Genomic DNA, 22,054 nt, shown 5'->3' with positions numbered 1-22,054 from the left:
ATATTAGATATGAAAGCAATTACTACACATGCATGCATGCTGCTAATTCTGGGAGGTGAAACCCAGAGACATTTTGCAAGAGATACTCCTGATGTTGCGATACTGGTGGAGAGAAGGCCAAGGGAGAGCTACAGATACTGAAAGGGAAATCACCAAGATTATAGTCAAATTCTTCCACATAATGGGGGAAAATTGGTAGAAATTTGTAGTCATTTGCGGAACTGAAGTTGGACATGAAGAGGAATGTTTATCCAGAAAAGGAGGACAAGTATGAGAACATGTTGCCCAGAATGGTAGTAGTACCTCTGTCCTGGAGCATTTTCACAGGCTAGCTATCCAACCCCACAGATAACCAAATCTAGGGCTAGCCAAAGTCCGTCTCTGCTCGAGTCCTTGGAAGGCTGGACAAGACCACTTCCAGAAATCCTTCCTGCAAATCACTTTATGTGATTCTCTGTATCCAGCCAAAACACTTTGCTCATGCAGGTGTGTCAATGATGTTTAAGCAAACATTGCACCTCGTTTACTGGAGGCCAAGACCACAGAGCTGGTCAAACACAGTAGCTCAGGACACACACATAGAACACTGATCCCTAGTCCAGGCTCTCCAAGCTAACAACACTGAATGAGAAACATTTTTGGAATATAAGTAACAATTTATAATCTTGATCTTATCCTGAGAAAATGCAAATGCCTACATGTTGAAGGCTCACACTTCACAAACCAAGGACTATATAATCTTCCTCTCTTTTCCCTATTGCAAACACTTCCCAAAATAATTTAACTTCCATTTCATTCATATGGACAAAGGGAAGGGCTCACACAAAGAACACAGAAGAGGCCCTCATCAAAGCAGCCAGTCAAATTTGGCTTTTCTCCTCAAAAAAGCTAACTGAAGCTGTATTTTTTTCTTTAATAATATAGGGCTAACAGCAAACAATATGTATGTGATTAGGCATATTCCTGATACATTTGAGCATCCTGTATTCTCTGCCACATGCTTCAGATAAGTCTCAGAACTACAGTGAGGCATCCTGTACTGCTGTGGGGAAAGATGCTTCAACCCTGAAATTTCCTGCATGGAATCACGTAGCATGTGAAGATTCTCCTAGTACTTCAAAAAACCCTCACCAAACATGTTTTGTCTTCCAGGTCTGAACTATTATACAGTGAAACAAAATGTCTTATTAATTCTGGCATTAGATTTCTCTCTTCTAGTAAAAAATTTTCTGATAATTACCCAAGGATTAGCTGCTCTGATTACAGATTTGAAAGGATGTCTAAAAACAATTCTTTTCCTAGTTGAAACCTTTTTATTAGTTGTAAATTATGAACCTTCTTGTTTCTCAGATCCCCACGTTTTATACAAGAGATAACATAGTACAGGCCATACAGTGCTGATAAAATGCAGCAAACAGCTGCTAGTCATATGGTTTTTCCATCAGTTGATAAAACTTTATCCAGGTTTGATTTACTGAACTAGGCTTCAGCTTGGAGATGTTTTATTAATGGAAACAGAGGAGACAACAGTTTTCTGGCTCTGAAAAGGTCCTATGCTATTTTGATCAAAATCAATGAAAGTTAAGAAAAACTGGATTTTGACCTCTAACTGTACAAATGCCCACAATTTTTTGCTCTATTATGGAACTCTTGAGAAATATTTTAGGCAAAATTCAGTTTAGAGATGCTGACACCTAAAGCTACCACCCTCTGGTAAGTTCCTCAGAACTTTTTTAAAATCAGTTGAAGGAACTCTCATTAAAGTGATTGCTGTTCATTCCAGGGTTCCCTTTTACTGAAAAATTTATACAAACGCTTGTGCATGTGCAGCAATTCTTTCACCTGCTGATTTAAAACTTATAAAAAATGCATTAAAATATATATTAAATCAGACTCCTATGTACTATTACAATCCTTCAGTTACTGACTGAATAGAAGATATTTGAAAAAGCAAAGGAAAAATTACAACTTGTACCACTCTGTAGTAACAATAATGATCTAACTTAAACAGGCAGTTAGATATTGGATCATAACTTATTTCAGCAATCCTATATATCACAGGTGTTACATTCTCTCTGGAATTTTGAACTGCAATAGTCCAGACAAATGCTTCTTTCACCTCTTAGCTGTGTAGGATCAGTTCAAAAGTCTATTTCTCACTTCTTAGTCAAACCCCAACACTCGAAATGAAATACATTCTAACTAGCTAAATTTTGAGGAGCTACAACAGTATACCATGCACCTGCCACTGTCTTCTCCTGATAAAGACCATTCTGGTTCCCCTAAACTTAGGGGTTACTTGGACCTAGGCAACCCTTAATGATTTGGAGTTTTCTTAAGAAATGTTTAATCAACATATAATTAAGGCTGTCAAAAACTAGATAAGCAGACTTGATCAAAAAGAGATTATATTAACTGAAGCTGTAATTTCTCCTTTACCTGTGAGTGGTATTGGACATTACTATGTTCTGTATATAAGAAATACGAATGCCATAAAGAAAGATGCAGGTAGAGACAATAATATATATTACAATACTGTATGCAGTGACTACTGTAGCATTGATTCTGAGCTCATTGCACTGAATAATATTACTTTAAAGAACTGAAAATGAGTCTATGGGGTGAAGCAATTTCACAAATTTGAATGAGTAGAAAGTAGAGTCTGGATTTTGAACATTATATGTAGCTTCTAAAATACAAATGTATAAATCCATATTAAAAAGGAAACACTACTGAAATATTTTGGTTTAGTTGTTAGCTTGGGTTTTTTAAATATACAAGTTATTTAGTTAAGGAAAATTATCTGTCATTTAAACATTGCAACAGCTTTTCGTGAGTGCTGACTTCTTAACAGGCGTCCCAGCCAGGCTGGTTATTGATCTTGTATCATCTTGATTATCACTTCGTTTTCGCACCTCACTGTAAAAAAAGGAAAGAAAAACAAAGACTTACACTCAATTAACACATTTCTATTCATGTTCATCTTCTGTTTTTACCACTATAAGCTGCAGAGTTCATCACTATTTATTGTATGGCTAATGCAATGTAAAATAAGCACAGAATCAATGTGTCTCACAAGTTTCCAATTTGGTAATCATATTGACGTTTCTATTCAATTCATAGTGATAAAAATATACATTTTTTTAATATCTAGTAACTCCCCCATGTTCTGATTTATCTTCCATTTTCTTTTGCTGGAAAAAAAGAGTATGTTCATAGCTCTAAGTACAAAACCAAGTAACTTCAGTTTCAAGTATGAATTTACTTTCATTAAAAAAATGCACGTTGTTGGATGTTTTATAGAAATGCAGACTTAAAAGCTGTGCACATATGATTGATTATGGGTTACAGACCATTTTCTTGGAACCATTTCTTCTTTCTTACAGGCCTTTCAAAATTATATTTTACCAAAAAGGGTTTGAATCACACACTATAACAGAAATACCAGCGTGCTAAATGTACATAAACAGAATTTCTATCTGTAAATAATTTAGAGAAGCGGACATAAAAAAAAAATGCAATTAGAATGGTCAGTAATAAAACTGAATACATATTAATATGTGTAAAAGAATTAAAAATAATTACACATAGAATTATTACATTTCAAAATAAATTATGAAAGTGTCAAGAAAACAAATCCGTGTGCAATTAAAATTACAATTCACTCAGCAAACAGGTCTTAAAATTGTGGGCTCTGTAACTGACTCCTGGTTTAAATATTAATTATTGAGAGAGCTTTGTAACATTTTCAAGCAAAAATGTTACTTCATTAAACTGATAATACATCCCATCTTGCATTTATCTATAATGATTTAACACAGTATTCTTTTCACATTATTTTTAGCATTGGTACAATTTTAAAACTATATGTGTATCTTTCTATGTGCATTCACATACAACGTTCTCTTATAAAATATACTCAGATGTGTTTAGGTGAAAATAAAACATAGTTACTTACCGAGCAAGATGAAGAACTGCTTCTACAATATTAGATCCATCTTTAGCACTTGTTTCACAGAATAGTGCATTGTAAGTCTGTGAGTAAAAATAAAATGTTAAGCTAATTGATCTGAGATGGCTCCCATGTGAATGGGTACATTTAACTACAAATTGTTAAATTGTTTCCCGAATAACACAAAGAATGACAGTACATTTAAATGAACAGGATTTCTGTTAGTGTTCTTCATTGTCCAACACATTCTCTTTAGTACTGTGAAATAAAATATTAGTTGTTTTTTAATTATTTCTGGTTTGTAATCAGTATATTCCGAATTAATAAACTGAAAAAAAAAAAGCCATATCATAAGCTTAATGCTCAAACTCAATCTTCTTGTCCACAAGACTGCAAAATAGTAAGAAAGTGGCCAGGACAGGTTACTTAACCTAATTTGCTAGCTACTGTTAACTACAGCATCTGGTTATTGTAGGTTAACCAAAAAAACCTCATTCCACAAGTAACAGACATAGTATCTGCCCCAGTATAATCAATCACTCATGCAAGCACTCAGCCACTCAAGACCCTTAAGACTCCTCCTATTCTACAAAATGCAGGATTTGTGCATCACTTTCACCCATATAAATACATGCAAAAAAAACTTGCTCACACTTCTATTTGTAGCAGACAATTCCTTTTTTCTTTCTGCACACGTGGCAGGAATACAAGAATCTCTTGAAGATGAAACTACTCCACACAAAATCTGAACAGACACAAATCAATCAATAGTGTTCCTCATGTTTGAACTGGCAACTTCTATTCGGCAGCAGAAAAACTCAGTCATCTGTCCATCCACCTTTTTATGAGAAAGACTGAGAAGTCCTTCAGAGCCAATAATGAACTTCAGCTCAGCAGACACTGAGATGTGATTTAACCCAGCAAACACCATCAAAACACGATAGTTTAATGCAAAGTATCCATGAATCCTCATTAACAAATGAGCATAAAATTACCTTTGTTTACTAGTTTCTCACATGGTTTTCAGATTAAAATTCCTAAAACCATTTTATACTAATGAGGTACACTTGGACCTACCATAGCCAGCTTTTCTCCATAGTTTATAGGCACACACTTTTGCCCTTGTTCTGTAACATCTTGACGGAGATCTGCCTTGTTTCCCACCATCATAATTGGAATATTCTCATGAGTTGCATCCTGTAAGGAGAATTTTATTTCCTTATTGCTAGAACACTCACAATACAAAGAAGTGGCTAACATCATCATGTCATATCAACTTCCTTTCCACAAAGTCTTATACACTAGTAGAAAAAAACTGACAAATTATGAAAGCTATGCTGAGAACTTTCTATAAACCACTCAAAATGTAAGCAGTCAGCTTAACTATCAGCCTGCAAAGATGTGTTTCCATTCCCATAAGCCTCGTTTCCCAAAAAGGAATTTAATGTGTTAAGTTAGTCTAATGGAATTGGTTACTGCATCTAAACCATGTATGACAAAATTACTAAGGGAAAAGTAACCAACTCCGATACCATGACTAAAAGAAAACGCTTTCACAGAAGATGAACTAAGTATTTTGTTTGCCACTTTCCCTCTTATTAAGCATCCCCAGCACAAGAGAAAAACCCCTTGCACTAAATGCAAATTCATATTCAAATAAAAAAACAAGAAGTACAAGTAGAAATACCGAAAATTTCACTTAAGATAAAGCTGATTTACAGAATCTAATATATTGGTTTAAAATGCAAAGACTCCCAGGAATATTCAAGCCATCCACAAGAAGGTATCTGAAATGTGCTGCCACATTCACTTCAAAAGGAAATGAATGGGAAGAGTGTCATTGCACAACATCCTTTAACACAAAAATATATCAGATTGAACTCTGAGTATGTCAGGATACATTTAGGACTTCCATGCAGCTTTTATTTCTATGAGAGCCTCCAGTCTGGATAATTACAATTTACATCTAATATAATTTTATAAATAAAAAACTAATAATGCAGTGAAACATAGCTTCTAAGTTCTAACATATGTAAGGGTCTTACCTCAATCATATCCACCCATTCTCTCACATTAATAAAGCTTTTTTCACATGTTACATCGTATAGCAGTAAGACACCATCTGCTCTTCTGAAGTATGATTTAGCAATACTTCGAAATCTTTTAGAAAAAAAGAAAATATTTGCATAAGGCCACATTATCAAATAATAGTTCAGTTCAATATCACTAAGATATTAGGTCTTTTCCACCTTTAATGGTTCTATGATTCTATGATCCACCCACATGCAACTTCCTAAACTGATTGCTCACTTTATTTCCTTTGAAAGATAGAAATCCAGTAAAATTATTTGAGGACTTCATGATCAATTACAGCCATCTTTGTCATGAACTTTCAATCCACAATCTACAATCTTTCAATATACAATCTACTCAACCAAGTATAGTAACTAGGTATTTACAATGGATATTAAAATATTCTTCACAAATTTATTACATGACAAGAAGGCTGATTGGATCCCTACCTACATACAGCCAACACAAATCTTGGTCAATTAACATCTTAAACTGACTTCGACAGCACTAGATTAACCTTTTAATAAGCCCTAAAAGCTGTTTGTAAAGAAGTAATGGCTCTGAAGTAAAGATGTCATAGGATTTTGAGGAAACTTTACACAATATTTTGAAGAATCATGGATATAAACTCAGCAATATACAAAGATATTTTTGACAGAATTCCAAAGTCTTTGGAAAGAAGTTTTTATATACTAAATACAATGCAAATCTGGACCACGATTTTCATGGAAAGAACAGGAGATGGGGAGGAAGGGAAGGGGATCTCTAAGAAAAGGCTGCTTAAAAATACAGGTGTATAAGAACAAAGAAAGCTAAAGATTAAAAACAGAAGAAACCATATGCATCTACTCCATTGCTTAGCATTGCCAACGAGGGACACACAGATTTAGTTAATTAATCCTGCAGTGAACCTCAACTATTTCTCTTGATACCTCAAGCATGATCAAAGATAACACATAAACATTCCACCTGTCTTGAGGTCTCAGCAGAGAAAAATTGCATCTCTTTACAGATATTTACATATGGACCATACAATGAATGGGTTTTTTTCCAGCTAGATGAAAAAAGGCAAATGACTTTTATAATAATAACAAAATAATTCAAATAAGGTGAAGTGCAGGGTATCACTAACCTCTCCTGCCCAGCCGTGTCCCACAGCTGTAATACAGTAGGTTCTCCATCAACAATTAGTCTTTTCATTTGAAAATCCACACCTGAAAAGAATCATATGTATAGTCTAAAACAACCCATCAATAATCTTAAAGAAACCACAAATAATTAAAAGGTAGGGGCTACATATAACAGTTTATCCAAAATTCATCTTTTTTAATAGTTCGTGAGATTTCAGTCAGTCATGCCCATACTTCTGAACTGCAATAATCCCCTGAATGTATTTGCCTTTTCGGAGAAGAATTGATATAAATTGCACTCTGAACAACAAGCAAGAACTCTTTCTGCTTTATTTTGTTAAACAGTTTTATCAAAGAAGTGAAAATGTTTTATAAAAAACTTGATTTCATATACCAAGGAAGAAAAAGATAAATTAGAACAAAAATCCTGACAAGAGGCAATAAGACAAACATAAAAGTATTATTTGAATGGAAGACAAAATTCAGTCTTTGGAATCCTTAAGACTTAAGTTTGTTAGCTGACAAGTATACTAATATACAGAAGAAGTCAGTCAGAAATCCTTCTAGCTGTACTTAAATCAAAGCTTCAATAACACTTTGAAGAAATTGCAACAAAAAATAATACGAAAGACATGAAAGGATAGTATGAAATACTAAGGAAAGAGAGAAGCGTTGAGAAAATGAAAGCAATGAAAAATGCAGAAAAGCTCATACACACACTGGAAGTTCCATACACTGACATTCCTCCTCTGGTGTTTTGTGTTATTCAGAAAGAGGCTTCATGAAGAAAAACTAAATTAGACCAGTACTCTACTTTCTACTACAAACAGCTGTTATTACTAAGCTTTAGTACTCAATTAGGTCTCACAGCCTGCATATATATCCCTAGTGTATATCCCTAGCATATATATCCCTAGTGTATATCCCTAGCAAGCAATCACAAAGGCAAGCTTTTCATCCTCTTCACTGCAAAATAACAATGAAATTAATTTCAATATTTTAAGAAGAACACCAACTATACCTAGAGTTGCACTGGTATTGCCTTGAAATTCATTCTTGCAAAGTCTCATAAGAAAACTGGATTTTCCCACTGCTGCATCTCCAGCAAGAACAATCTTGTAAGCCTTCTCTGTGTTGGGGTATTTTGGAGTGCATTCAGTTGCATCTGACTGAAAATAAAAAGAATCCCTCTGTAACAACTCATAAAAAAACCTACCCCTCTTCTGTTCCATTTTTCCCTTGAAGAACTGGTTACCTGAGGGGTGAGAGCAGATATGTATTTCCTCGTTGAAGCAACTGAGCTGCTTCGACTAACTGGTCGTGAGGGCTTCCAGTCTGAAACTGCAGTGCTGTTAGCAGGACTGTATGCTTCTTCATCTCTGATCTCTGGAACCTGAAAGTATGTCTCTGATGAGAAAAGTATGTTTTTCTGGAAAGGCACAGCTAAGACTGAGTAAAACATTTCAACAGTTTGGATTAAACAGAGATAAATGACCAGATACAGCTGTGCAATTCTAATCAAAATACTGTGATAATTCTGTTCTCATTCATTTCTGCTGCTCAGTATAATCTACGTTTTGCCTTTTAACATTTTTATTGTTTGGCAGCCATTCTTTCAGTACTCTAATAGAGCAAACTAATTTCTATAAGAAAATTTCAGCTTATAACAAAGTCACAATAAACAATTTTAAAGGACAATACTTTATTTCAAAGCTTATTTTGCAAACATTAAGAATTTCCCCAAAGACATTACTCTCTATGCTAACACTACTGAACCTAAATCAAGTAGAGCACAGCTGTAATCAACATTATTCATAGCAAAGTCTCCACAGAGATTAATGTCTACTAAATGAACTGTTTTTTTTAAAAAAAAAACATATTACACTGAGCTTGATATTATTTTTACTATGTAGTCCTCAGAAACTCTTTGAATGTTACTAGCAATAAAACAGACACAGTAACACCTTCTTAGATTTTTTTAATTCTCCAAGACTTTAGCCTGTAAGTCAATGTGTGAACTAACAGTACTCCATCTCATACGTGCTTTTTTCTCCACTGCCACAGCACAGTAAGAGGAAGTGAATAGAAACCTATTTTATTTCTATCCACTTTTTTATCATTAGAAAATTAGCTCCTTTCTGCATAAAGTTTGACAAACTTCAAAAACCACATAAACATAAAAAATGAAGCTATTACCTCAAAAACCTATCAAAAAATGTAAATTCAAAAAGAGAAATACATATACATTCTCAAAAAATGTTCAATAATTAATTTAAATACGTATGACCCAAATATTTACTTTTAATTGGCCTGTGGGCAAAGATCCATTTTACTTTAAAAACAGGAAGCTAATTTTGTCTCCAATCAAAGGCTTTTCTCAGAGAAGAAGTAAATCTGGCACTTACATCTGTATCAGAAGCATCACCACCAAAGCCTTCTTGCATACACTGTGACCTTCGAAAAATCCTTTGATGCCTATATTCCACTTCTGAATCATACTCATTTGAATCTCTCAGAGTAGATAAACCACTGTCAAAACAGCTCTCAGGTAAGCTGTCAACTTCACAGTTTATCCTTTGCATTGGGTCACAAAGGGCTAAAGAATCATAATCTTCATCGACACAAGACGAATGAGAGGACCTAATAAGAAAATATTGGATGGGGAAAAATAAATTATTCCATATTATAAATCCCAATAATAAATAATTGCTCTTCCCAACAAAATCTGAGCCCTTCTTGAATAGTCAATTCTTAAAAATGCTAATGTTAAGTTTAAGACATATGTCAATCCCTATCTTGCCTTTATAAAGAATTTCTTTCTCAATCATATGTCTTGGGATGTTCAAATCAAATTATTTAATCTGTGTTACTGATGATGACTTTCCAAGTGTCAGTAATTATGACTATCTGTTAATTTTAAAAAGCCTATCTAAAAAACACTCAGAAAGTGATGTACTATGAAGACATGAGAAAAAGAAAAATACATATGATGTTTTAGTGAATTTTGGCTTACTCTAAGACATAAAATGACCTTGACATACTGTATCTCATTTAAATTAATACATTTGTTCACAGAGGCATGCATGCCAATAAGAAGCAGCTAATAAATATAGAAGATGGAGTAGCCAAGTTCAGGAGGTCAGTAATGGTGGAAGCAGTCACTGAATAATTTTCTTACAGTTTGATAGGCTATGCAAAACCTAACCTTTTACACAGAATTCCTCTCTTTTCCCTTAACCTTCCTTTAAAAGTCTTTTTTTTTTCCTTCTGGATACTGTAATATATAGAAATATTTTAATGAATGCTGCAATGACAGTAGGGGTTACAGAAAAAAAAAATATTTTATTTATGCAAATAAAACCACAGAAAAAAGAAGGTTAATAGAGTGAATCCTAAGAAAACAAATCTTACAGAAAAGGTTACAATGGCTACTACAATAATTATCATGCTCGTTCAGCAAGACAGCGACAGGCATCAACAGAAGTGTGGCAGTAAAGGTCTCCAAGTCATAGCAGAGAAAAGAGGGTCTGGCTTAGCCCTGTTGGGAATGGATGTGATGCACTGACCTGCTAAACCAGACAAGGTCAGCATCAATCCTTGTAATAGCAGCTTGCTCCCAGAGGGGCTCCCGTGTGATGGCACAACACAGGAGAGTACACTGGGGAAAATCACCAAATTATGAAGCTGTTACTGAGTTGAATTCTTCCCTGCACCTGGCCAAATGGTGGTGACAGTGGCATCACTGTCCTATCCAGTAACATTCAGAACCATCTAATTTACACCCCTTCAGGCTAATGAATAATCATATGTATGCATGTGATCTTTGCTGGCGAGGAGTGCATGCTGTAACAAAGTTAAGCTTGTCACACATTCCCTGAAATAAAGCTCTTAAGTAGGCAATTCTCAACTGCAGTGAACTATGAATTCAATGCTGGGAATTTCATATATGCTTAAAGCAAGTTAGACCAAGATGAATCTTACAGACAAAAAAAAATAAGCATGCATTTTAGAACAGATTGCTTAAAACATATTAGTATACAAACCAATACCTCTTAATGCTGATCTGATGTCAGGAGACAAAGTACTGAAAACAAACACGTTTTGGGACATTCACATCTCTTTTTGTCTTTTGATACTACCAAGTCACACATATTAAGACTAAGCTTTATTTCTACCACAAAAACTTCCTTCTAAAGTGGCTTGTATTTCTCACTTTGTGGAAATGCAAGAATTGCACCATGTGGCATGTATTAATAAATATTCATAAAAAACAACATAACTAAGCCTCCAGAGAGGTTTAGCTCATCTTCAGAAAATTACTGAATGTAATATGCAACTTAGAGTGGATGCCTCTAAAAATTTGCAGAGGGTCCAACATTAGGGAATTGGGTTTTTGTGCATTCAGAAACAGGAAAGCACTTTTGACAAGCAAAACCTTACAGCCAGCAAACACATCTCACATGGAGACAAACAGAATAAGGACACTACTGAATGAATGGGGATGTTGTAAGTGTGAAGCGAAGTCAATTTAATTCCTATCCAAGATATTTTTCTTTCTGGCAGACTACTAAGACCTCTATTAGAGATCTCTCTATGGTTTGGAATACCACTGAAAGAAAAAGAAGACAAAATAATCGATCAATTGATTAAAGACACACATTTTTGCTGATGGATCTGCTTAAAAAAACAAGTGTGAAAGCACAACATGACTGACAGCACTCAAGTTGCCTCCAGTACCCACTGTCTTCAGTGAGTCTCTGAAATGATGAGGAAGTTCTGATCAATGTATCTAGTAAGTACAGAAATAAATACCTCTGACTATCTAATTGCATTTAGATAACTTAGTGTTTTTATACTCTTATCACATAAATATCCACGTGCATCTACTACTCTTGCATGTCAGTGTGAGATGAGGTGATTTGAAGAATCAGGCCCACATTTGTACTAATTATTATAAGGAAAAAAAGGCACACAAAACCAAAAATGTTTTATTTCTCAAGTACTGAGAAAGGCTAACAAAGGTCCTCAGAAGAGTTTTATAGTTTCTTGGAGACAAAGAGGCTGAGACTCAAACTGGCATCAAAAGAAGCCAAGACCAGACAAGAGGCTGTCTGATGTCTCGATAAGTTTATGGCTTCTACTGAAGAGGGTTATTCTGAGCTTTCTGAAGTAATTGAGAAGATTCCTATTGACTTTAGTATATTTTGGATCATCTGCTATGGTCACACATCTGTTCTAAATCAGACAGAACCACTGTCTGTTACTTAACACTAATCTCATCTTGAAAGAAAAGCCATTCTCAAATTAACAAAAGCAAGCCTGGCTTACCTGTCATACCGTGGGTTTAAAGGAGAATGTTCACCATTAAATTTAGGACTGCTTCTAGAAATGGTACTTCCTGGTGAGGTATTTGCCAACCGCTGCAACAGATACATAGTAAATGCACTGTAACTTTGATGAACACAGAGGATTGTATTGAGATTTGTTCAGAAAAAAAGCGTGCATCATCAAAATTACAAATTGGATGTATTTAATATATGTTTATTTATATTTTATATATATATTTCATATATATATATGTCATATTTCATATATGACTGAGGGTCAGAAGGCTTATTACCTATAGCATTTAGGCTTCACCACTGCCTTTATACTGAGCATACTAGACATGTTCAACTACAAAAGATAACAGAATTTCCAAGAGGATGATTTCATTGACTACCTCAAGACTCTGACCTCAAGACTAAGAAATGCTAAGCTTTGAAAAGCATGGCATGCTGACTACTGAAAAAAATACTGAAAAAAAGGGGAACTGTCACTAGCTGAGATAGTTTCAGGAGAGCTACCTCCTAGTTCCTAAGAGAGATCATGAAGGTCTCGACTAACAGCACGTGACAAAAGTATTTTGTACATTCTGCTGTGCCTCCATTTATTCACTGGAAACAACTTCTTCTGTTTTTTATGTAATATGCTTATTTGTATTTCCAGGCATGACAGTAGAAAATGGTATCCATTGTCGCATCTGTAGCTTGAATCAACAAAAAGCAACAAGCACTGGTAGCTTGTATCAACAAATAGCACTCATGTTCACTGGTATGGAATACTGCAAATACGCAGTGAACTGACCCCTATTTTCCTGCCTCCTGTCCAGTATTGTCTTTGTGGGCCCATTATTCTGGTCCCATCCTTCTAAAAAAGCTATCTGCTTTCCTCATGATGCCCAATCATTAGTTTTAAGAGTTTTAACAGGTTTCACAGGATTGCAAAACGACAGTGTAGAGTAGGTTTTTTCTTACTTTCAAGCCTTCCTTTCTCTAGTTTGGAGGATTTCAAGTGACATTTGCTACAACAGACACGAATGCAGTTCTGAGAGCCCAAAAGGGTCTGACTAAGGTCTCTATCAGTAGTCTGTGCTATTCATTTTCCCAGTGACTTGCCAGGACAAAAGTTTGAATTAGGTTTTGACCTTGCTATTAAAAAAGGGCAGTTTTCTGAGAAAGTGTGTTGTCAATGGTAGGACCCTCCCATACACAACACAAATACATTCCCTCTAGTGCAGGAGAAACTGTTGATTTATTCACCTCATTAAATATCACAGAATATTTTTAAAAATAGTCATTTTCCAAAGCACCTGGAAAGCAGCTGTGCTCCAACAAAACTTCCAGTACTTAACAAAACGTAAGTAAAATGTAACAAAACTACACAGGAGTATTCCCACAGTGAGTCCACTGAAAAAAACTCTATTTTCTCAGTACCCAGAGAGGTACCAGTTTAATTGTGCTGATTCTTTCACCTTCTATGACAACATAACAAAACCAAAAATACATACCAATGATCTGTTGTACTTGCTGAAACTGTTTTCAAGTGCACTTCTTAAACCATCGTTGCTGTCATGCAATTTTCTATTAGCTGATCTAACAAGGAAACACAGTTCAACTTGCAGAACTCAAGAAAACATGAAAAACTCTCCAAAAGAAAAATTTTCAAAATACTTCCAAAAAAAACCCTTTTCTTCTTTAGCTAACACTAAAGAGTAACATGAAACTGGAGACACACTGACAGATACTCAAACAAATTATCTGAAAAAATCACCGTGAATTTTAGGCTTCAGTGGCAGCCCAGGAAGCCCACTTTCACTTGTATGGCTTGGTCTCTGATCAGTGGAAAAAAAGGTACTGTAGGAATGGTAACCAAAAAAAAAAAAAAAAAAACAACAAAAAACAAACAAACAACCCACACAATAAAACAACTAGTCCAGCCATTTCTGTACAAAATTACTACCCTTTAAATATTGCTGAGGTGATTCTGAAGACAAATATAATTAATCTGCTTGAAAAAAAGAATTTTTTTAGGATAAGGATATTAAATAAAGATATTAAAAAATCTATTCATTATGACCCTTCTTGTGGACCTATTGTATAATACTGCACACTCTCGGTACTTTCCAGACAACAATAAGGGAGTTACTGGAGAAGCAAAGCCAATAGAAAAAGGTGCGAGGCAATAATTTTTATGACAGCATGGACAGACTCAAATCACATTCAGCTTAATCAAAAGAAATGAAAGTTAGTGGGGCTAAGAAAAGAAATGGAAAGAAAACAACTGAAGTGTTAGTGGGTCAGTACCACTGTAGAATTACTACCACAGTAACATTTATGACAGTTGAGAACAACACCTTTTATGATAATTTAGGCCATTTCAGTATTTTAAATTGAAACTCTTCCCCAAATTTCAACCTGATCTTTCGCATACTTATCTCAAATATGGCGGGACAAAGTTTGATAATAAAAAAACTGAATTTCTAAAAACTTACTGAAGTATTTCAATTTGTCTTTCCAGATTATCTCTGTCTTCAGTATACTCTCGAATAATTTCTAGATCCCTGGAAAAAAAACAACCAAAAACAAACACCAGACTTAAATAAACTTATGCTTAATGGGATAGTCTTACATTTTCACCATATTGCCTTCATCAGAGTTTACATTTACGCTAACATACGCTAAGAGCAGTTTCATGCAAAATAACATAATTTGGTGACTTCATTAATCTCTGCAATTATAACTCAACAAAGACTGTGAATGAAAATGAAAGTCGTACAAAATAACCAGGGGACTGTCTCTTTTTCCCTTCAAATATAATTTGTGTTATCTGACGATAACCACACAAGGAAACTGCCCTTTATGCTCCTTTAAAAGAGTAACGAGAAGTAGCTTTCATTCATTTTAGAAAAACAAATGGTTAAGATAAACATGGAAGGCTTCCAAAACTAAAATTTATACAGGTCCTCATGTGAGTGCAAGCCATGAAGAAAAAAAAATCCTGATGCTGTACTTGTTTTATTCCTAATAAAGTCCCACTAAAATCAATGGATACTGTTGCAAGATTGAGAGAGTTTGCATCATAGCCAGAACTTGCTCTTTCAGAAACCTAGAAGAAAAATGAGCAGCATTGATGACATGGTATCAAACATGTACCTACTCTTTAAGGCAAATTTAGAAAATAACAGTTGCCAACTGCATGCATAATAATTACATCAGAGAACAGATTTTGGTTAACTTACCTCTCAGTGTTCAAAGACTGATCTGCATACTCGCTTTTCAAGGTATCTAATTCACTCTGCAGAAAAGCTATATTTGTCTGCGCTTCTAAGAGATCTTTCCTAAGTCTCTGATTTTCCTTCAAAAAAGGAAGATATTAGATGTTAGCTGTCATAGTCACCTCCACAAAATGTTCATATATTATAATAGTAGAATAAAAACCATAGTTTTTAAAAAGCAAAGTAACACAAAAATGAAACACTATAAAATTTGGCATAGAGAGGGAAAGAAAATTAAAGAAGGCTAAATCAACAGAGAAGTCATTAAATTAACATGCGAGAACCTCTTAACTTTTTTATTTTCCATTCAGTTACGAAAAAAATGGGACCACAGGATCTCAAGCCATTTCTAAATGTACTACATAGAATGTGTATAGATTTAAACAGGTTCTTTTTCAACCTAAAAGATCCACCCACACTTACCCATGACTTCAAAGGTTTACTTTCTAGATTACCAATACAAAATGTAAAAAAAAAAAAAAAAACAAAAAAACCCCACCAAAAATCAAAACCCAAATCCCCCCAAGTATAACAATCTGTATTGCAGACACTAAAACTGAGGCTAAATTAATACATTAATAATAATAACATTCTCTTACCAGCAACATATCATGTATCCTTTTTTTCAGTTCAACTACATCTTCCCTGTGATTGACAAACTTGGACTGCTCCTCCAGCTTGAAGTATTAAAAAAATTCACAAGTAATTTATTTGATTGTTCTGATTAAAAAAAACCTTATGAAAATCACAATAAATAATCCTTAAAAGGTTTTACAGTTACTAAAGTTTTTAAAACTTAAAGAGTTTTTCTGAATGTACTAGCAGACAGCATTATTTCAAAAATCACTGGCTTTCTAGAAAATTGATATGCTTTTTTCACTCTTTAGGTATAAAATATTCATAACTAGTGACACATAAGACTGCTGCTAAGATAGAAACAGAGAGAAACCCTAACTTAAAAAAAAAAAAAATATTACTATCTCAGCTATGTAGTACTTGGACAACAAGCTCTCATGTTTCTTGTAAGAAATTTCCATTTCTGCAAATGTTCTTCTAAGTGCAATTAAATACAAAACCCAAAAAATATATACACTTTGCTTGCTATAATTCTGATAAAACTTATAGCAAAAACCAAGGTCAAATTAAACCCAAATTACAAAATATTCCAAAACATCATTCCTATCTGAGATTTCATTTTACTTCATTACTAGGAATCAAATTATAATCTCAGATTGCAGCTGAGTTCTAAAAGGCACTATACATAAAGTTAGGTACTAAAAGGCACTATATGTAAATTACAATATCCATGTTGCAAATTCCATCTTTATTTATAAATTACAAATACTTAGTGGCAATATATTGGACTATTTCTAATGGGCCAAACATAAGACTAGATAACTGTAATGTTAATAACCTGATGGATCTAGAAAATTGTTAAGCTACAGAATTTACGTAATAATTGCTGCTCCCTTTCCTAAGTATTTCAACAAATTACACAGCATGAATACAATAGCACAGAATGTCAACACAACCTAAAAATTATCTACAGTTGCCATTTACTAATAAAAATTAAATTAGAAACCTACAATTATGATTATCCATCTTGAGGGAGGCATTTCATAAGCTCAAGATCTCTTAAAATACTTAAAAAAAACTCACCAGACTTCAACTCACTTACCTTTTTAAGTTTTTTTATTGTCACCTGAAGATCCCCAACTTCAGTGTCATACTGGCGTTTCAGCTCATTCAGTGCTTCTTCAGCCTTTTGCTTCTCCTGCAATATTTTCAATCTCATTAGAAGCTGAGACAGGTTTCAAATGTTTATAAAAAATTCATTCATCGGTTTGGAAAGCACATGCTTTTTGCTTAGACAAATGTGTCTTTCTATTCTGTCCCTTCCTGAAGGATCCATAGGTTCTGATTCTGTAATTGCAGTCCACTTCTAAAACACTCATAGAAATAAAATAGTGGCATGAGAGCAAAGATATGGGTCCATTCAGTGTTTTTCATTCATGATTCCTGTGCTTAACATTCTCAATGTCACTTACTTTTTACTTCTTTCTTTTTAATTTTTTTTTTGCTTGCAAGTGTCAGAACATTACAGGCCCATAGTCAGTAAAAGCAGATGACAGAATCTCTAGTTTTAGATAAATGGTACCATCCCAGGAACAGAAACAAGGGGGTGGTTTCACTGCTGTCTATTCAGTATCACCCACATCACCAGGATGGTCTCAGCAGATGGAAATGGAAGCAATGCCATCTTTTACCAGGGCATACGCAAGGTGTGTCCCTGTGTTTAGAGACTGCACCAAGTACTGCCCTCGGGACGTGGTGTGCTATTGACTGGTGCGTTTCACTCACTCCAATCACTCCCAGGGACTCCAGTTTCACAAGAAGTCAGAATGCAGCAGTGAGAAGTGGAGCCAATAAGACAGGTTGAGTTTTCACATGGAAGAGGCAGGCATAGATTTTGCTCAGAATTCAGAATTTCCTGTAGGTGACACTGGCATTCATGTGTTAAAACAATAATCCAAGTAATCAATTTAAGTTGGACACCCCTACTGTTGCCAACTACATGGACTCATAAGTATTGTTGGGTAACTATTTGCTTCCCTTGAAGAAACAAAATACAGGATAGGCTCATGCAGAAGCAGGTGTCCCGGTGGCATGAGTGAGATCACTCTGACAAACAATAGCCTTGATTACAGACATTAAGATTAATGGCTTAGTACATTCCCACAAAGTAAATAACTTAACATTTACACTCAGGGCGTTTTAGTAGGTGCGGTATGTGGAGCTAGGAGCTACAAGGAACACTGGAGAGTGAAAATTAAAAAAGCCTTGTAAGAAACAAGTTAACAGACCATCTTTCGTACCTATGGCTAGATGCAAACAGTGACTGAGAACACAGACTAGATGTAGGTAATACATAGAAGATCCACTTCTGCATAATGCCAGTACATAACTGCAAACACACACATCATCCCAGTCATCTTTTTTAAGCAGTGAAAAAGGGTATTCAGTGCTTTTTTCAGTGATTTGTCACTTTTTCAGGACAGTAATTTTTCAGAGAAAATGTATCTGTTTTCTAAACATTAACAACTTAGCTTCTCTGGAAGTGAAAATTTATCTCTACTAAGAGCTGCATTACCATTAGTTAAACACATCAAATCACACTTTTTTCGGCAGGCGTGATATCTTTAAGATTTTTATGCCATTATATTTTGTTTCTAGGAACACAACAGGCTTTCATGGTGTGGTAGGACCGTTTTCTCCCATATATTAAAAAAAGCTACTTGAAGTAAATCAGAATACCATTTACCTTCACATATCAATTAGTGTGAACTACTTAAAATAAGCAAGCTGGCAGACAGCAGTTTGTTACTTCTGGTTCTGCAAGTACTCTGGTAAAAGAACCCATAGCAAATATATACAGATGTTCAGTATACCATGTGTCCAACCAAGCAATAATTATACCCATACTATATGTTTTAATTAAAGCATTTCTTATGCCCCCATTAAAACACTTTCACAAACTGTTATGCCCATATAAAGTTTGGCTTATCTTAAATTAATGTAGTAACAATTCAAAATTAACCAGGGAGCTTATCTTGCTTCTTTGAATTATTCAGTCACATGTGGCTCTAATATATCTCTCCCTGGGTAAGAGAAGAGGATTTTTACTCCTTTTCATATAGACTGCAAGTGGGTTGAAACAGATAAAATTGAGTAGATCAAAACAGAATTTCCCATTAAGTCTGAGGGGCCCAGGCCCTCACACATAGCTATCACAGTTACCCTCTCTGAAGTCTCTAAAATGTAATTGCAGAAGAATGGAGGAAAGAAAGATCATTACTCCAGGCAGATATATAAAGCAGGACCAATAATCAAAGCATTAAATTATACATAAATTATTTTACCAGGAGAACTAGATTACATTCTTTAGTGTTGAAATATAATTTTCTCCAGTCTGTTTTCAATACTGGTCTCAAAAGAAATTCTTCTTGGCCAGTATGTTCCCACAAAAGGGACAGACTTTTTTTTCTTGGTTTATTACACCTAAGCAGATATTCCTCTTTAGGAAAGCATTAAGATCATTCAATTTTTCATCTCATGTATAGCATTTTTTCATCCAGGCCCTGCCTAGAGCAGCTTTGAGTCAGTCCATCAGGATCAAAACCACACGTGGCCATCAATCCTGCTTAAGATCACTGAGAGTTCAGTAATTATGAAATGCTGTAAATATAAAATACTCACTTCCTTTTTAACTTTATGCTCTGCAGCCTGTATTCTTAGTTCCATTTCTTCCTCTAACTCACTGAGTTGAACTGCTGCTTTGTCTTGAGCCCTAAAATTTAGAAGAAAATATTCTCTTAGAAATTGCCGTCCAGCTTGAAAGAAACACTGTGTGAAACTACCTGCCCACCTCAACTGAAACAAATTAGACAGAAAGACAGGGAAACAGTTTAACATTGCCCAGACTTTGAAACTGGTGTGGCTAGGAACCTAAATCCCAAATTATTTTGAAGATACTGGCAAATTAGATTTTAAATAATAGCTGCAAGCTGATGATTAGCATTAAATACAGCTGCATTTTTAAAATTAATTTACAAAGATGAAAGGTGCCCCTCGTTATCCTATGAAGAGACTTCAAAAGCAACTTGCATCACCCACACATACAATATCTCTGTTCTGAGCTAATCTGTTTGGTTTTGGCAGTTATGATGTGAGACTAGCAGTGCCAAGTAGTTAAAACAGGTAAATACAGTCCTTGAAGCTCACAAAGCAAAAATATTATTTCTAAAATTAAAGTATAGCGGACATGTATGATAAAACTCAAAGCTGCAGCCAAGGAAGAGGAGTCAAAATGTTTTAAGGCATTTAACTAACAACAGAATCTGCAAAAATTTGGTCCAGAATTTATCAAAAGTATGAACAGGCAATCATTTGCAGGCTGCTATATGTGCTTATGCACAAGGGTATGCACACAAACTAACTTCAGAACTCAGCTTACAGAAATACTTTGCATGGCATATTTTAGCATTAACTCTCAATAGTTTAATCAATAAAAGCAAGAGAAGAGGAATAAAAAAGAAACTGCAGAACTGAACTAGAAACACAATTCACTATACCTTTTTACTGCTATGGCCAGAGTTTCCATCTCTGTGCTTTGAAGTTTGATCTCTTGGATGAAGTTCTTAATGACATGCTCATATGGCTGGATTAATCTTGGTTCTGCTATGTGTATGTTCTGATACAGAACACTGACCTGCTCTTGTCTGAAAAAAAGAGATATACACATTTTAATGCACTTATTTGGAACAAAGTTCTATTACAGGTTTGAGAAACGTACTACAAATTAAGATATTCTCCTCTTTATCTGTTTTTAAAATTTAGCAAGCTAGATAAAGGCTTTCAACACTCAGTACAGTATGCCTAAATTCTTTAAATTATGTTTACCATTTCCACTTCTCTGCTTTAATATAGCTACTACAAAAATTAAAAAAAAAAACCAAACTGCCTACTTCTGTTCATAGTGTAGTGAAGAGAATGCCACTGGAGTAACCCACAATGTATATCAAGTTTCTTGATTGCTCTAATGTTAATCATAATCCGTGAAGAAATGTAAGATTTCAGGAGGCTGCATAAGAACTGAACACGGGTATGAATGACAACTACCTAAGTTAAAAGGGGAAGGAGACAGAGGGAGGTGGGCTGTAGGCAAAATAAGAATACAGCTCTTTAGTCTCACACAAATTATTCTGGTCTATATCCAAATAAAATTGTCATTATAAGAAATTAATTCTGTATATTACTCTCATGTAAAAAATGACAGATATATCTCATAAAGAAGAAAGAAAACATTTCGGTTGGTATTTTAGTCGTTAAAAGCTCTCCTGAAATTCACAGTGAAAGTTGCCCCAATGCAGGAATAGCATATTCTGATTTCTATTTAATCTGGACTAATTTACATAGATTGCATGCTGTTCTAATTGTCAGAGCAAAGAACCTTTACAAGATAAAAAAAACAAGAATAGCATAAGAGCCAAACCACTATTACAAAGCCTACTACACAAATAGAACTGATTTCTGTTCATGCTACTGGTATGTCATGCAAACCTTTGTTTTACATGCTAGGTTCCAATTCCTGGATTAGATTAGGTAACATAGCAGAAAATACTCTGTAACAGAATTTAGCTGCCCTAAGGAAAACTGAATGTGATTGACATGGACGATATGCTAGAACATGAACACGTATTCAACAACTTAAAAACCAAATGGAAAAAAGGAATAGAGAAGATG

General features: G+C 34.7%; 1 protein-coding gene across 1 annotated transcript; it reads right to left on the bottom strand.

Moving 5' to 3' along the window:
• Positions 1–2,810: 2,810 nt before the first annotated feature.
• Positions 2,811–21,023, bottom strand: RASEF (RAS and EF-hand domain containing). Its single transcript, XM_031056888.1, has 16 exons — positions 20,884–21,023; positions 20,009–20,099; positions 17,430–17,525; positions 16,351–16,428; positions 15,716–15,831; positions 14,969–15,037; positions 13,985–14,069; positions 12,484–12,575; positions 9,561–9,795; positions 8,411–8,548; positions 8,177–8,324; positions 7,158–7,239; positions 5,998–6,112; positions 5,030–5,149; positions 3,959–4,035; positions 2,811–2,919 (listed from the first exon to the last, which is right to left on the bottom strand). Exons 1-16 carry the CDS (start codon positions 20,910–20,912, stop codon positions 2,811–2,813), a joined length of 1,680 nt encoding a protein of 559 aa, XP_030912748.1. The 5' UTR covers positions 20,913–21,023.
• Positions 21,024–22,054: the final 1,031 nt, after the last annotated feature.

Source organism: Geospiza fortis, unplaced genomic scaffold (genome assembly GCF_000277835.1).
Source record: "Geospiza fortis unplaced genomic scaffold, GeoFor_1.0 scaffold12, whole genome shotgun sequence".
Lineage (NCBI taxonomy): Eukaryota > Metazoa > Chordata > Aves > Passeriformes > Thraupidae > Geospiza > Geospiza fortis.
This window is presented reverse-complemented; position numbering and strand designations above follow the sequence as displayed.

Coding starts and splice junctions, on each gene's coding strand:
- RASEF (XM_031056888.1), bottom strand. CDS start 20,912: ATGGAAACTCTGGCCATAGCAGTAAAAAG. Junction 16,429..17,429: donor CAATAAAAAAACTTAAAAAG/GTAAGTGAGTTG, acceptor TAATACTTCAAG/CTGGAGGAGCAGTCCAAGTT. Junction 15,832..16,350: donor GGATACATGATATGTTGCTG/GTAAGAGAATGT, acceptor CCTTTTTTGAAG/GAAAATCAGAGACTTAGGAA.